Here is a 17,955-nt window from a genome sequence, read left to right on the forward strand (position 1 = left end):
TCTGGTAGTCGTCTTCACATAGAAATAAGGAACTAAGAATTTTTTTTTAAAGCTACCACTATGTGAAACAGAGCATGTATTTTTATACCCATCTTCTTTACCATGTAAGAAGATCTACAGCTGCACACGATATGCTCATGACAATACACAAGTGGCCACACAGAAATGCTGTTCTTAGAGAATCAAGAATACTGGTTCCAAGGTTTTAGATGCTCAAGGAAAGGACAAAATGAGCAAATTCAGTTAAAACCATTTAGAAGAGCAGCTTTAGAGGAGCTGGAATGAAAAATACACTTGTCGTGTTCTAATTCTGCAGATTTTCCCTAGTGACCCAGAAAACATTTCAAAGCTTTGCAGCGGGAGGAAATGAATACACGCAACAGCTCAGTGGCACCACAGCTGGACTTGCAGTAAGCCTTGTAACTAACACAACATTTTAATGCAGCAGCAGCTTGGCTTTGCAATAACATTGAGTCAGCATGAGGAGGCCTGGGAGAAAACACACCATAAACTGAAGAATTGCATGCAAAGCTTTTGGGAGCTTCATCTACGGAGCATTTCTCATGCTAACTTTGGAGAAATCCAACAGCAAACGTGCAGAAATGATGAAATACAAAACATTAAGTCTTCAGGGTTGCAATTTTGGGAAAAATTCAAGCCCTGAAGCACAAACGTGCATCTTGCAATGCTAAGCACAGACACGGTGTCTCTTTGATCTGCTCCCAAGCTGGCAAATGCAGTTTTTACTATTCCCAGGAAAATCCCTCGCAGCCTCTATACAATTGGGATGAGGCACTGGGTGCTGCTGCTGCTGCTGCAGTGTTTAGTTAGTGCTGCAGTATCTGGACAGAAGGAAAACAAGCAGCACGGGGCAGGAGGAGAAACCGCCACCAAACATTGAAACTTTTCCCAGCAGCACGAACTTTAATCCTGCCCTCAGTCAGGTCCATAACCTGGTTCATTCTACACTGCCACCTAGATGGGGAATAAGGATCTTGAGCACTTTTGGGCAGCGAGCCCTCTCTTCGCTCCCCAAAATGACATCCCTCACCTGCTCCAAACAGAATCTGCTAACCAGGGCTATGAGCAAGGTCAGGCTGAGGTTGCACTAAAACCAGATTAGGGAGCAGTTAATCAGCGCAGGCAGGGGCATACTTTCCCTCACCCAGCCTGACCTCGCTAATCCCTGCAGGGCATGTATTGAAAACGAGCAGAAGTTTTAAAAATTGTATCCTGGTCTGATTTTGGCTGCCTGCCCCACAGTCAGTAGGGCCTGAGGTTTTGCCTTAAAAGTGGGAAGGAAGAAAGGCACAACTCTTGAAGATGTTTCACTACTGTTTAATGAAACTTTTTTTTTATATATTTACCTCAAATCTCTCACCATTATTTTAGAAAGTGAGAATTTTGTATTTCAAATTCAACTATCAGCTGTTTCTCTTTCCCATTGCACAACTATTTCACTTTTTTTTTTTTTAAAAAAAAGGGCTCAGGAAGCATCACCTGTCACTATTTCAAATTACACGATTTTGAACAAATAGTGAAAAGAGCATACATACGCAGAGCGATATCTAAACACCGGACACTCCCATTTCAGTAAGTGGTGCAGCGTTGCGAATGCAGGGACAGTAAGACGAGGGTGACCCATTACCACTGCGACACTGCAGGACAGACCCTGTTTGTCCCACTGTTGCCCTTGGTATCTGCTCCTGCGCAGCGCCAGAGGAGGATGCTGCACTGTGTGGCCTGACCCAGAAGCGATCTGCAGGACAGCTCTTGCATGTTAGAAGAAATGCATATATATTTTTTTAAATACACTTTTAAAATCCAAAGGGAAAGAGAGAATAGAAGGGGAAAGCATTGTAACAATTCAAAGGGGAAGACAGAGGAAGTGTTGCTATCAGAAATCATGATGAAGGCAGTCTTTCCCTATGGCAGGTCTTTGCACTCATTGCTGCTTGAAGCACCTCTTGGATTTGGGAAAAAAAAAAGGTGTCCTGCCTCTGATCAAGTTTATCCCTCAGTTTCTCTCAGCCACACTAGAACAGAGCAAGCATCTTCGATCGGGTAGTTCTGAGAAAATACATGAGCAAACTGGTAAGTCTGCCTTTCTTGTATTAACACTGACCCACATTTACTATAATCCACATTGCACCACCAAGCCATACAGTGCAAGTAACACTGAAGAGCCCCAGCTACTGAGATACACACGTAACAGGTACCAATGGGCACTTCTGCAAGCTGTGATGACGCCTCATTTAAAACAAAACTGTTTGACTGAATATACCAATGCTACATAATGCTGTTTAACAATTTGCATGTTTGAAACAAACAAAAAAACCCACCAATTACACATTTTCTCACAATAGTCAAAATAACCAATCTCCTTCCAAAATGCATAGTGAATAAGGATAATTAAAAACAAACGAAAACTGGAATGTGCACCAGTGGAATTTATAATCAAAACAATTTTTAAAGCAATGAAGTGTACAAAGAGATGCATTTGTTCATTAATTGCCTAGGTGACTAAAGCCTGCCCCCACAATACATGTTGAAAAGGTGTACAGACAAGGTTCTTAGGGTCATGGTTAATGCTAGATTTAGGTTATGGTTGGACTTGATGATCTTGATGGCCTCTTCCAACCAGAATGATTCTGTGATTCTATCCAATGATTTTGCGCCAAGACAGTTTTAGGGCCAGATTCTCCACCAGATCAAGTTATCACCTGCACATCCCTCGTTGACTGAACTGACTGCAGCTGAAGATCCAGCCCTTAACCATTAAGCTGGGACCATTCTCTGAAAAACAGCATTGCATACCAGAGCTACGTGTTTATTTACAGTAGTTTTCCACTACCAGCAGTATCAGCACTATAAAAAACAAAACCTCAGCTTTTCTTTGCTACGGAAACGTGTCTGCATAGGCCACGTTTCCTTCAAATGGCTTTCCCGGCGAGGAACAAGTGCAGCCCGTGGCTCCCTCCGGGCAGTCGTGCTGCAGAGATCTCACGCTGATCCGCCCCGGAGGCAGGAGGGCTGCAGAAACAGCCTGTTCGCACCGCAGCGCACTCACTGACAGCCTCCTCCGAGCAGGGAAATAAAACCACTGATTAACCCACCACTGTACTACTGATTAACTCATTTTTCAACTGAAAAGTTGCACCATCAATTAATCTTTATGTGCTCCTGCCCGATTGCGTACGGAAGTGAAAGTTCACAAAACGACTACAGATTTTTCCCAGTGTTTGAAGAAAGAAAATAGGAACAGCAAACAAGTTTTTGGAAAAGTTTTATTGCATTTGTTTTCCATATGGAAGCATTGACAGATTGAAAAGATGCAGCATTCACATTACTTCCAAAACGAGACATCCATTAAATTTCTCCTTCCCTGATTTCCTTCCCTTCCCTCATGGCTTTGAAGCAGTCTAAACAGGTCATTTTCCAAAAAAAATACCGTTTTGTTTTAAACCAAGGAAAGAAAAGATTCCTTGGAAGTCATGGACACATCTGATTTGTATTTTTCCTCTGTTTGCAATTCATTTGATGAACCCATGGGAGTCATGATCCAAAAATATAATAAAATTCCTGCCTGAACACAAGAATGTCAGCTGTAATTATGAATGGTCTAGCTCTACCCGTTTCTGGAACGACTTCTGTCCCTCCCACTTCCATCACCACACAGCTCATAACAATATGCATGCGCCTTACCATCAATATTTCCCACTTGCAAACACTTACACATATACGTGTGTGTGTTTACACACATACACATGTATGCATAGATATGAGAAAAGACTTACAAAGCTCTAAATCAGGGCAGCGCTAAGAATATAGAATCAATCGCCCTGGTACACCTAACATCCTGTCAACATTAGTCTTTATCGTAGTCTGGGCATTCATGTCAGTTTTTCACATTAACACTGTTTAGCAGGCATTGTTCTAACAACTCATTTACCAAGACAAATATACACAAACAACATGATTCTGCTATTCTAAACACTTGAAAATTAGATTTCTTTCTTTCCTGCAAATGTAAGGCATTTAATAATCCAACGAGTCTTCTAAAATCTGCCAGAGTTATCCTAAGAGGGCAACGATTTCCTGCGCACAAGGGAGGGAACAGACAAAATAATGCCAGAAAGATGGAAACAGTTCTGTGGCTGGAAGGAAAAAGGAGGGTGGGGTGGGAATTGCTGTTGGCAACATTTGTTTTGAGTACTTTTAACTATATACGATCACCAGGTCAACTGGCTCTTTGCTGTGTCGCGTTCGTGCCTTGCACCTTTTGGCAAGTGAAGCGTCTGCTTCCCGGTTCAAGTTCGCTTACGAAAGAGCAACGTGCCCCTTCGGGAGGTCCAAAGGTGTCTGTGTAGGGCTGTTGGCACTCACATGTCTTCCACAGAGCTCATCACAGTCAGGAGACAGCATGAGAATCTACTCAGAAGAGGTGGATCACAACAGAGAAAGAGGATCCCCTTCACATTAGTTATGCCATACAGAAAGCAGAGAGAAACAAAGGCCAGTAAAGTTAACAAGATTAAAAAAAAAAAAAAAAAGAGAAAAAAAAACAATGAGAAAGAAAAAAAGAAAAAAAAAAAGCAGCAGCAGTTTCAGCCAGAGATACAGAGTTATCTGAAATTGTGGAATACAGGGCTTTTTTTTCTCTGCAATTATCAGCCATTGAATAGACATAAAAAAAGTTTGTTTTGCTTTGTGTTTTCAACATTCATGGAAAATTTATAACAGTAGTGCTGTAATATGTTTCTATTTTAGTGGAAATGCTGGTCAAGAGTTCCTCAGACCACATACTGGTATGGGTCTGCTTTTCCTTGGTCTGGTGTTGCGAATGGGCTAAGCCATGCTATAGAGAACGGATGGCCAAATACTGCTTTCATGTTCATCCATTTTGTTTTTTTAGCCCATCTTCTCTCTTCCTTTTTCAACTGTTCTATTCCCTGAAAACAGAAATATCACATTTTCAGTCAAACGCTCAAATTTTGTAGTTCTGGGTCTGGGGAAAGGTCTGTTCTCACTTATCCCTTCTCTAAAGGATGGAGTAGTAAAATATAAATGTGTCTTTACTGCCTTTCCTTTTCATTGTTTTATACTGAAAAATACTAAGGTTAGAAAATATTCCTTGCAAATAAAATTACTTCCATTTTATTCAGGCCTAGATATTTCATAAACCTTTTAAGACCTGACCTCCAATTGCATCTGATGGCAACTAAAAAAAGCCCACCACCTAAAACCTATCATGAAGTATGTGCTTTAATGGCTGAAAGCATTACGTGCTGACCAGATGGAAAAGTTTTAGAGGAAACCATTATAAGCTTGCAGACAAAAAAAAACAACCCACAAACCCAAAGACAATCTCGATAATGCTCCCAGATTCACCAAGCAAGTTCAGGAAGTGCCCATGGCTCAGTGTAGCTGAGTCTACCTGGTGCCTCTTCATGTTTCATTAGAATCATGCACAGGCTGACAGCAGGGAGAAAGGGTTAAATAAGACACCGATTTGAGAGAAATCATTGGCATTGCTTAGTAAAGGTTAGCGGGAGAACAAAAACAAGCCGTCAAGCAATCAGCTAAAACATTCGCTAGTCAATCATTAAAAAAGTAAAAAATTATCTGTATCGTGCCTAACACCCAACAAGTGAATTTGGTCTTTCAGGAGAGCTGTGCCTGGCTGCTGCAGAAGCAAAATGAATGGGTGCAGTCACTGGAGAGCATTAGTCTCAGACAGGCTGCAGCAGCGGGCTGATCACTCTGTTCTTTAACTTCGCATCTTTTGCAAGGTCAGCTTCTCCCGACCTACATGTCTCTCCCGTGCTCTGGATTAATGCACTGTAATGAATCTGTGTGTCTCAAATTACCAATTCTGGGAGCTCTGCAGAACACATGGGTCAACTGCGACAGTTGTGCTGATCCCTGGTAAATGTCCCCTCTAGAGACAACAGCAACATACTAGGGCTCTGCGTCCCTTCAGGCAGAAAGGAACCATCCTGGTGGGACAACGTACACAAGATGTGGAGTTAGGTCTCCCAGCGACTGGAAGAAGAAAGGGAGAAAGGGCAAGACACAGCCCTGTCTCTAAAATACAAAATAAAACATCGCAAGAGACCGCACCTGCAAGAACTTCACCTGGAAATATTCCTCTGTTCAAAAAAGATTGCTTGCCAGACACAACCAGCTCAATGCTAGCAAATCAATAATGAGACATTCCACAGAGCAAAACCCTTAATGGCACATATTTAAAAAGAAAACAAAAATGAAAACCCACAACCCACAACAGGGGGAAGCCATGTTTCTTTTCTTATTTTAGATTGTGGCATTGTTCTTTTAATATCTATAAGTTCCCAGAATTTAAGGGGAAAGGAAAATTGGGGGGGCTTATTTGGGTGCCCAGCTATAGGAAGCAGCTTCTAAAAACTCTTGAAAGGCTTCAAAGATGGAGAAATCCAAATGATGATTTCACAGGCAGCATTGCTAATTCACGTGCTTATTGACAAACTCAAGCTTGGCAGGATCTCATTGTTCTGTGTGACACTGTACTTCTTCCCAGGGCTCTCCCCAGCAGAAACAACACCTGGTGTCTTCCTCTGAACACACAAGAGCCACAATGTGAACAGCAGCCTCTTGCAGAAGTCGAGTATTTGAAAAAGTACTGCAAAAAAGACTCAGGAGCAATGGGCTCTTACAGTCTATAATGCCAGTCATAGCTCTCAAATGGCAGCAAAAATACCTATTCTAGCTTCAACTGGCCATGGGCAAACAAGTGAAGTGGAAAGAAAACTAAAGGAGGTAGCGGAAGAAGAAAGAGTTGTTGCTCTTTTAAGACTTATCACTTCAACCACTCCAGTTAATTAAGGTATCTGAGCATGCTTGGTGAAGGCCAGCAGTATTCACAGTGTGGGAACATCCCCAGGAGTCACAAGCTCCATCTTTAGAGAAGCGGGCAAATGGGATAGACAACGGACTGCAACACTACTATGTAACCTCTGCTATGCCATCGTTGTCTGGGGACAGCATGGTGGCTTTGCACCAGATGGTACCCAGCAGGTTTTCATGGGCCTACTTCACTCTCTTTTTCCCCCTCTGGCAAGAGTTTTTGAACTGTTTAACAAGCAGATAAAACTTAAACCTTATGGACTAGAATAGGGGTGTCAAACTCATTTTCACCGGGGGCCACATCAGCCTCACAGTTGCCTTCAAAAGGCCAAATGTAATTTTAGGACTGTATAAATTTAACTACTCCAGGACTAGAAGTGCCTGTGTGTCTGTATATGTATCTCCCTCCTACACCTGCTCATCCTGGTTTTCCAGCACATAGAGCTGTAGTGACACCAGGGGACACACAGCTGTATTTCAGACAATATAAAAGTAAACCTACTTCACTAAAGGAAAAAGGTTCTTGAATCCACAGGGACGAACGCTCTACACAGTAATCCCAATTACCAATGCCCACCTTATCAGAAGTACCGTCAACACGGCATCCCAGCCAATATGTAGGTGTATACTACTCACAGTAACCTTCAGCGAGCACAATCCAGCACTGTGCTAGCTCAGTTTATGACACTGGATTTTTCCTCAAAGGCTACATATACATGAACTCCCCGTGCAACAAGAGAAGATCTTGTAGCTTTATACAGGGTTTATACAAATGGTGAGAGAGAGTAAAGGAGCGTCTGTGAAACACCCACCGTTTCATCAGTGCAGATGGAGTGTACTTGGGTCCCAAACATAACCGAGGTAAAGATGAGAAACAGGAGAGCCTCGAAACACAAGAGGATGAGAAGAATCACCGTAGTTGGTGGAGAGAAGGAACTGCACTCTGTGGAGACAAAACAATGGAGTTGGAAGGGGAGAGATCAGGTAATGCAGCAGCTGCTTAACACCTGCTAAGCCATGAGTTTTCCATACTCAAGCTATCAAAATAAATTACACGATCATCATTCTCAAAAAGGTGCACAAGGAAGTTCTGACATTCCTGAGGGTATTCAACAATGAAAATGATCCCGCAAGTTTAAATAAAAGCAGAACTAAAATACCCCACCCTGCAACACTTCAAGAATACAACTTTCTTTTCCACTTAGGTGTTTCCCCAGCACACTGACTGGGACTCCACTCAATTTCACCTGTATATTCTCTCCTAAACTTTCATCTTAACAGATTTTCCAAAATGATAACGTCCCATTAGAAATCTAAAGTTGGTCGTCAAGACACAAGGATAATTAGAGTATGCTTCCTTTCATAACTGCTCTAAGTCATAACCTAAAGAAGGGCAGATTAAGCCAAATTCTTATTTTTCCTCATACTCTATAGTGCAAACTCTGGCAAGCACTGAAAAAAAATATGAGAAGGTAACTATAAAAGAGGAGCAGAAGAAAGGAAGAGAAAGAAAAATGTTGTAGGGCAAAAATCATAGTGTTGAGTGTTGTACGTGTCTGAACATCTCCATATTTTTCTGAAATGCAAGAATGAGAATCACCAAAAATCCTATTTTTGTCATGAGATGTTAAGCTTTAACAGAAACACCATAATCAGGGGCTAACACAATCAGCACATATCCAAGGCAGATGGAACCACAGATCCATCTATCAGAACTGCTCTGTTCTGCCACCAAACCTGGGACAGGTGAAAAGTGCTTCCCTCATAGATAAAGGCTCCTAAAAAGTGGGCAAAGGAAACTCTTTTGATGTATCCTTGCCCTATGGCCCTGGCCACTGTATTAAAATCCAGATGTTCTCAGTGACAGCTGGTGGCTATTTGAAAAAGTTTTGAACTGCAGAACAACCCTGTCAAATTCAGTTCATATGTGTAAATGTGTCCACTGTCTGCAGTATTATAAACTAAAACCGATCATTATATTGAAAGACACAAGTGAAACTTCAAGAAAAATGAAGCTAATGCTCTTCCAGAAAAATCCACAAGCAGCAGATACATCTGCACACACATTCTTTGACAGCTTGCTGTTTGACTCAGCATTACCTAAAGGATTTCCTATATCTATTTGTGTTTTTAAAAACACATCTCAACTGGCTTTGTGAAAATTTACTCACTGGCTGCTCCAGAATGAGGGCTGGGATTTTTATGTTTGGTTGGTTGGTTGGGTTTTTTTTGTGTGGAAAGGAATTGTCTGTTCTTGTGAGGGTGGATTTTTGGATCTGAGTTAGTATGTTTTCCTGGCAGTCTTGCAAGAATGATTCACACTACCCTTTTAAAAAAATTACACACGTTCTTCTTATCTTGTGTTGGCATTCAGGAAATCAGTGCCACATTCACATCAGCAGTAGATTATCGCACACATACTATCTAGGTGTCTTCGCATCTCAGCTTCTCCCTGGGCAGTGTTAGGCTTAAGTTGAAACAGGACTTTTCAGGACAGAGATCTCAGCAAGTCAGAAACAATGAGGAAGTTCCAGGATTAAAAAAAACCCCAAACAATAGAGGTAGCACAGCAGAGCCCTGATAGCATTCTCCTGAAACCAGCATAAAATGTATGCCTTACAAGCATACTACATTATAAGGTCTTATACAGAGGCTAATCTGGTATTTTAATGAAATATTTTGTTAGTACTCACTTGTCCAGTCTTCTTCAAAGCAATACAAGAAGTGAAATCCCACCATGATTAGAGCATGCAGGGAAATCAGTGCTATATACATCTGAAAAACAAAGGATGTAATATAGGTATCAGGTAAGTTTAAAGACCAAAATGCCAAATCTTCCAAATACTTTAAATAACGTGTTAAGACTTCAAACAAACCCAAACCAAAAACCACTCCAAAAGCCACCAGGCCCTCCCCCATCCCTCCTAAATGAGGACCCTGAAGTTGGCAAATGCTAAGACTCCACAGACTCATTCTGGCTTTACTAACAGCTCTGAGTGCACAGCAGGGACACTGTCTAATTCAAAGCCAGGAGGGCACGAACCCCAGACTCCTGCACCCCAGCACGGCCTTCCACACGGCTCACTGTCCTGATCTCAGCTGAGTACAGCGCAGCTTTCAGAGAACAGCAACACACTGACATCGAGGTATCATCTCGTCAAAGCTTACGTCCTTGCTCTTAGGAGCACTACAGTTTCCCAGAGAAAAACAGCTAATTTGTTTTAACCACAACATGCACTTTATCCATTTTCCAGCATGAGTTTCGGAAAAATTATTAAAAAAAAGAAAGAAAAAAGGTATTTTTTCCCTGAGGCAGACACTGCATGGAAAGTTTCTCTCAAGCTTCAATAATTTGTACTTAATCCTTTTTGTTTTAAACTATATGTAGTGCTACACACACACACACTACAATTTACCAAAGCAGGGCTAAAAAGATTACTCTCCTGAACCTACAGGCTCTGACACAGTCTGCCAAATATTGGAAGTGAGAGGGGTTATGTTACAAGAAACCCCTGTGGAAGCAGTAAAAGGTGACAGGAGAATATTTTGTTTTTCCTTGCAAGTTGAGCGTGCTGTTGTTCTTTCAGCTCCTCAGATCTCAAAAAGGATAACTAAGAACAAAACCAGCAACCTTTTTTGTTTCTCTCTCCACTACATTAAGTGTTTAATACAGCCTGCTTGAAAGTAGATGTCAGTTGTAACAGAAACAGAAATCTTTTTGATAGGATTAAAACACCTAACTCACTCCTCATGGTGAAGAAAACCTTGCTCAAGGCAAAGAAATTGGATTCATTTTGTTTTGTAACCCACAGCCTAACAAAGCACACCACAGAACAGTAAGCCGTTCCACTTAACTGAAAATCTCTGCCTTTTTACTTGGTAATATGAGAACATTCTTCCTCTAACCTACAGATGTCTCAAAAGATTTATTAATAAAACAGCATCACTGAATCTCAGCCTTGCAATGCTCACGCTACTCCCACAGGATATTTGCAGTTTGCTTTGATGAAATAGATTTCAACCCTTCCATGAATATGTAGTATTCAAGTTTGCACTCCTGTTTTTGTCCTCATGATGCCACAGATATAGTAGAAAAAGTCAAACACCTCCTTGGTTTTCAAGTATGAAAATAAACCACTTGCAAGTAAAAAGTGGATAATCTCTGCCAAAGGGTATGCAGACTTCCCACTCCTCACTTCAGATGTGGCAAGAGCTCTTATTACATGATCCCACTCACGTACTCGTACAAACACAACATTTAGGAACCTACACATGGCCTGGGACCCTGCCTTAATGCCACAACAAACTACTCACATTATGAAAACCCTGGCAAATAGTTCCCCTGACACCTTTTCCCCTGTTGCTGTGTTGTGCGTGTTTCCTAATTAGCAAAATAAAGTCAGCGACAGTTCCCTGTAAAGTTCTTCTGAAACAAGGGGAAAAAAATAAAGGCAGCCAGCCTTCGGGGCTGCTTCACACATGGCATTTCAGCGCTGCCCGCTGGACAACCTCAAACAACACTTGTAATATACTTACTGTAAACAGTACAAAGTACTTCTGGTTATTCTCTCCTACACAGTTATTGACCCATGGGCAGTGATGGTCCATTTTCCGAATACACCTCTTGCAAACACTGAAAGAATACAGGTCTTTAGCACATTTCATTCCAGGAATACAAGATTTCACAGGGGCTTGGGGGGCACAGAAATTGAAGAGAAGAATCAGAGATGAAATTGGAACCTAAATGAATTTACTGGTCACCACATTTGTATTTGTGGTTTGTTCACTTGACCATGTCTGCTCAAAATGAGCCACACAATACCAAATCACCATTGCAAAAAAATAATGCCAAATAAGACACCTTAGCAAAATATTCACATCAGTGGTTCTATCAAAATATAGTTTGAACAACACACTCAGGCAGATGGAAAAAAACCTGTGATTTAGTTTAGTTATAACCTATTCGGTCTGTGAAAATGTCCACAGATGAAAAGCAAACAAAAAGAAACAACCCAGGAAGTTGTAAAAAACAGTAACGAATAATGATATTTTTCAGAGTTGATAATAACAGACTAAGGTTTATGTACTAACATTAGCTGGTAGCAGGAACTTGCAAAAAAAAAAGAAATAAAGCATTAGAACAGATTCTTAACATCAAGGTAAGCCACATACTAGCACACAACAGCTGTGGCAGTCAGTCAGGAAAACAGTACCACAATATACAGTTCAAGGTAAAATTACATGTTAAAACACTTCACAAAACCAGGCTAATAAAATCAACATGCAAATTCTTGCCAGCTTGCACATTGTGGCTAGAAGTCAAATAATTAAAAGATTATTACTCTGTCTGAACATCATTCTCTTTCTTAGTCAGTAACTGCTCCAACTCACATAATAAAGGAAGTGTTTTTCTCTGCTGCTTTCTCATATGATAGGAGAGGAACAGCAGTCTCCTGATACCACATTGCACAAACAAGCACAGAAATCAAATATGAAAAAAAAAAAAAAGCACAAAACCCCAAAAGAAACAAACAACAGGAAAAAAGGAAACAGCCATTCCAGAGCAATTCTGGCAGCATCTAAACAGAAAGGACTGAGGGCTCTGCTAATTTTATTTTTCTTCTTATAACAAAAAAAAAAAAAAAAAAAAAAAAAAAAAAAAAAAAAAAAAAATTGACCTTAATATAACAAATAAACACCTAAATGCTTAAGGGAAATTCAAACAAAAACATAAACACGTTCTTATGAGCACGTATGAATAAATAATAGAAAACCTGTCTGTCAGAACAGCCTTGCACTCACTCTCCATGGCAGGAGAGGGTAATCCCCAGGGATCCACACCTGCCATGCCTGAAAAACAAATGCGTTGCTACATCCCTGATCCTAAATGAAAGAGTGGCCAGGCAGACCCCAGCCTCCCAGCATGGGGCCAGATCAGGAGCCACTTCTCCTCAGGATCCCTATTATCTGCTGGCCCGAGGTGCAGCGGACAACAGTCCACAAATCCTTCTTTTCCTAGAATTAACAGCTTGACATGATTCTTGAGCTACATGGGGACTACAATCAGCTGGCACAGTAAAAGCAAGTTATCTGCCCGAAAATGGTACTTCACATGAAAAGTATCAATTACTGTTGCTAAAAAAAAGAAAAAGCTGCGGGGGGGAGGAGGCAGGGCAGGTGGTGTAAAGCAGGAGGATGCTCCCTCTAGTCTCATTTACCTTGTGCAGATGCACACACACCTCCCTTGGGCTCTGAAACAGGTAAGTACCCAAACAACCTCTTCAATTGCTCCTAGGTCCTGACAACTTGAGGCAGCCAAGCCAAAGACGACCTCCATGAAGGACGTAGCAAAGGCTGAGAGTTTTTAGTCTATACTAGAGCATCCGTTCCATACCAAAAGCAGCTGAATAAGAGGCAGAACATGAAAACAGCTGGTAGAAAAGGAAACTCAGAAACTAAGACTGAAAACTACAGGCAGTGGGGATTGCCTGTACTCAAACACTCTCCCCCTGCTCAATCACCCATCTTCCAGATGCTGGCGGGAGTAGTTTGCTGGCCACAGAGCACTTAAAAAATAGTATATGAATCAAAAAGCACTCTGGTCCCTCAGGCATACAGCTAGCAGTACCTCTTGCTGATGTGCATGTGCAACCTTGATGTGTGAAAGTCAAATAAATCCCCCTCGTCCACCAAAAAAAAGTTTGACTGAAGATTCTCAACAGCATCAGTGCTCAGTTTCTCAAATCTTAATGTCTATGAAGTTATCTTAAAGCATAGAAATAAGGACCATGGAGATGAGCTTTTGTGTTTAGCCAAAGAGTCTTTTTCATTTACCTATACTGTGAGTCATCAGCAAGACAGCAATTTTAGATGCGAAGTTTCATTCATAATTGAAGAAGCGTCAGAGGGGATTTTACAGTAGCATTAATAAGTGATAGGCACGATCACATTGCTCCTGCTGAATTACCGACGCCTGATTTTGATTAAAATAAAAAAAACTGACAAAAAAGAAAAACATTTGCAAACTAAGGGTCTGAAAATAAATATGAAAAATTCAAACAGCAGAACAAGTTTGTTCAGCTCAGTACTACACATTCTCCTCCCCACAAGATCCCTGCATGAATCAGCAGTAACCACGATACGAGCTCTCTCAGCATGTATTGGGTTTTGAGTAGGTAAGGAAGGGACACCAGTGTAAACTCATTAACTCCTTACTGGAAAGCAGGTTCACGTGTTTTAAAAGCAGAAGGGAATTTTAGGAAGTAGTTATATTTTGCTCACTGCCAGTGAGCAAAAACTAAAAAGCTCACTAGCAGTTACTCTCTTCAGGGAAGTTTATCCCACCAGGAGAAGAAAGGACATGACAGATCAGTAGGTATACTGATCTAACACAAAGTACAAAGCAAAGTCACAGTACTCAATGAAAATGTCGAAGTTTGAACTCTTAAAAAAATATATACAGTTACCTGAACTTTAGTTTTAATTTAAATACTACTTCTAAATAGAATCTACAGTTAAGACAAATGGGTTTGCAAATGAAAACAAGAAGAGAAAGGACACTGACCTTTGGAGAGACATTACATTTAATGAATTGCTATGCATTCTGGCATATAGCGTCTCTTTTTAAGTCACGCTTACATGAAAATATACGGAAAGTCAACTAAAGGTCTGGAGCGAAGGCAGCATTCATTCCAAGTACTTCTCACTTCACAAGAAGTAGCCCCAGCACGCTGTAGATGAAAACTTGTCAGAAAAGGTCTGAGATTTTTTCAGGGAAGCTTGAACGTGTCTGGCACTACTGGCAACAGAATTCAGATGCCAGTCTCTCAATTTAACCACTTCATTCTCAGACTCCAGTAACAATTTAGATCAAGGCACACTGGAGAAGTGTTGAGGTCTTGATAAAAGAGCAATCCTCAGAAAAGACTTTACCTGCAGTGATGTGCTCTGTCAGGTTTGATGCTACAACACTTTGGGCACTTGTAAACCACCTGTCCTGGCTTTAGCTGTAAACTCTCGATGAACTCCTTTGTGGCATTACCTTTGGGTACAGCACCCTGCAGAAAACAAAACAGAACAAAACAAACCAGAAGATTAACCTGTGGACATTATGAGTGCTAAGAACAATAGGATGACTTAGAACTATGGGAGGGGAGGGAAGGGAAAGAAATACAAACTTCCCTAAGATCAAAAGAGTTCCAGGAAGAGCAAGAAAATAAATTGAGGTCCTAATATATGAAAGTACATCTTGAACATAACTTGGGTGATTTTTGTTTTTTTTAACATAAGTAAATACTCGCTTAAGCAATTAGTCTTTCGTAATCCTATAGTAACCTTAAATACTTTAAGAATCCTCATCGTTCTTTTCACATGTATCAACAAATCTATCATGCCAGTGTTTCATATCGCAAACTGGAAACTGTAGATATTCTATTCCAGTAGAAGCAGCTACTTCTGACGTACCACTGTGGGCAGTAAGAGTTGCTGGTAAACACCTCACGTACTTATAGCTATGCTTCCATTGTGTATATGTTATTTAAAACATGGTTTAACATTCAGTGAACACTAATAATCCTCCCACCTGAATAAGACTAAGTAAAACATTCTTAGCTGCACAACTGCCACTATGATATGTGTCTTTAAACAGGTAACGTATTGCTGCTGCAGGAGACTAAGTTCAAGAGTTTCCAGCCCTTCTAGGGCCACAAATTTGCTAAAAAAATAAAAAAAAAGGCAAGAAACAAGCTGTATGAATCCATGCCCATCTACTGGCACAAATGCACCTCTGTGGATGAAAGGCTTTTATACTGAAATAAAAACAAGGATGTAACATTTTAACAGATTTCTGAGGAAACAGTCTCTTTTTAACACATGTATACTGCCTCCCAACAGCAATAAATAGGAATAATATTCATCAATGGGAGAACTGCATGTTGAACCTGTACTATAAGTCTTTCTTGAGCAGTCTTTCAATTTTCCAGAAACCTCCTGACCAATTTAAAAATTACCAAGGTCAGTTTCCACAAAATGCTACAACTTATGTTCTCTCTCTTGTACACTGCAAAGCTCAAAACCTTACGAATGTTTTTAGCAAAAATCCACATAAGGCAGTTTCTGAAAAGCACAACACACTATCAATTCTGAAGAATTCATGTTTTCATTTATTTATAATAAGAATTCCTATTTGTTTGCATCGGTGGTGCTTTCTGTTTCATTCTGATCCCAGACATGCCCCTGGTTCTCCACGTTCCAGCTGCTTCCTCCATCCCTGACTCAGACTGTCTGCCAGATGTTGCTGCATCCCTTCACTTTATCTTCCCCCCACTGTTTTGTTTATCTGATTACCACAAAAAAAGCTCTACAAAGAATAAAACAAAATCCCACAGGCTCTTGCCATCTGCACACAAAGTCCCACCACAAAGTAGGAACTAACTTATCTTTTCCCAGTTACTCTGCATAGAGATTGTATCTGTTTCTCCAACACTGCTCGCTCAGTCTGCTTCAGAAAACAGCTTTTGTTTCAAGAGAGTTCTTGCTAACTCTGCAAAATAGTTCCAGTGACCTGAAGGTCCCTAGGCACTAAAGCCACACAACACACAATAATTAACAACAAGAACCCCTAGGATATAAACTATGTAACAAATTGCTGGAACCCTGTATTCCCAAGGCCAATTACCAGAAGTTTCAGAGGCTCAATTACTGCTCACAGTTCTGCCCAGCAGCAGGAGCATGCCATGCATCAGTCTTTACCATAAACTGTGAAATTAACCCAAATCAAGCCATTTCTGCAGTGCTGAGGCTTCTGGGAAAGCTGGAAACTAAGAAACAAAGATTACACTGAAGTTTTAATGGCACCTAATAAGGTTTCAAGTAGGCAATGACATGTGGAAGGAACAATTAGAATATCAGAGGCACACTGCCATTCCCAACAGTAAGAAGAACACTCAGGAGGAAAGGGCCAACAGAAGTCTGAGCTTGTATATCCTTCCACTGACCAGTGGAGATGGGGTTTTGAACTGAAACTACTGTCCAGAGATTATTAAGCAAAATAAACCATCACAGGCCACTCAGAGTAAGCATCATGGTACTGAACTGCATCTTTTCACTGGCTGAAAGACAAGCAGCAGACCAGATCCCTCATAAAGCAATGCCCTATGGAGACATGCATACAAGGGGCTCCTACAACTCTGTCGCTTCCCACCTGCCTAAGAACTGCCAGCTCTTAGCACGCTCACGTAGTATTTATTTCAGCATGGTTCAATAAACTCAACTAAATCACTAGTATGAGAGATGGTAACATGGCTTTTCAAAACAACACACGTTCTGCTGCACTCTGCTGAAACAATACTTGCCAAGGCAGACAACCAAAACCAGCTTTTCCAGCTCTCCTGTTTGTCAAGACACGACAAGCCACAAACACGAGTTCTGCCACTGGGGAGAAAAGAGCATCAGAGAGAAATGCTCTCCTTCCCAGTGCAAAAGGAGGAGCTGCTCACACAATAGGAATCTAAAGCTGGGTCTTTGACTTTGCATCTGACTTGAGTGGGATGAGAAATTAGTGTACCACATCAGCAGCCTCACACACAAAAGTTATTTAAATCTGCCATTCACTCAACAACTAAGTTACCCAACATGTAGCACACAAGAAAAACACTGCCTGTTTCTTTGCAAGACATACGGAGAGAGATATACTTACTGGGTCTGTCAGCATAGCACGAAAATGTGACGCCAAAGCGAGGAAAGCCAAGGTGTTGAACAGTGTGCCATTGATGACACTATAAACATAATCTCTCGATGGAACTAGCATGACAAGAAGGACTACAAAGTCGGCATAGAACACCAGCATCCAGGTAACGACAGCACATGCAATACCACAGCCATCTCGAATAAACCACATTGTTCCCAGGGAAGCGCGGCTCGGAGGTGGAACACACTTTTCTGGCTGGAGGTATTCAGGTTTCCTTTCAATATCTCTGAAGCGGTGGACTGGAGTAATCATCATAGGCTATTATGTCCATACTTGCATCTGAAAGAGAGACAGAAACAGTGTTCACTGCTTTGCAAGACACA

General features: G+C 41.1%; 1 protein-coding gene across 3 annotated transcripts in view; it reads right to left on the reverse strand.

Moving 5' to 3' along the window:
* The window catches only part of ZDHHC3 (zDHHC palmitoyltransferase 3), a 34,200-nt gene that overhangs the window by 4,601 nt on the left and 11,644 nt on the right, over positions 1 to 17,955 (reverse strand). For 2 of the 3 annotated variants that reach the window (XM_082046389.1, XM_082046390.1), the window contains exons 2-6: positions 17,582 to 17,911; positions 14,818 to 14,942; positions 11,422 to 11,518; positions 9,579 to 9,660; positions 7,698 to 7,828 (exon numbers count right to left, since the gene is read on the reverse strand). In XM_082046389.1, coding sequence (XP_081902515.1) covers positions 7,698 to 7,828; positions 9,579 to 9,660; positions 11,422 to 11,518; positions 14,818 to 14,942; positions 17,582 to 17,887 — 741 coding nt within the window. In that variant the 5' untranslated portion in view covers positions 17,888 to 17,911. Of the gene's footprint in view, positions 1 to 3,269; positions 4,953 to 7,697; positions 7,829 to 9,578; positions 9,661 to 11,421; positions 11,519 to 14,817; positions 14,943 to 17,581; positions 17,912 to 17,955 lie in introns of those variants that run through there. The other variant, XM_082046391.1, reaches the window with a different exon arrangement.

Source organism: Streptopelia decaocto, assembly GCF_964273445.1.
Source record: "Streptopelia decaocto genome assembly, chromosome: 2".
Lineage (NCBI taxonomy): Eukaryota > Metazoa > Chordata > Aves > Columbiformes > Columbidae > Streptopelia > Streptopelia decaocto.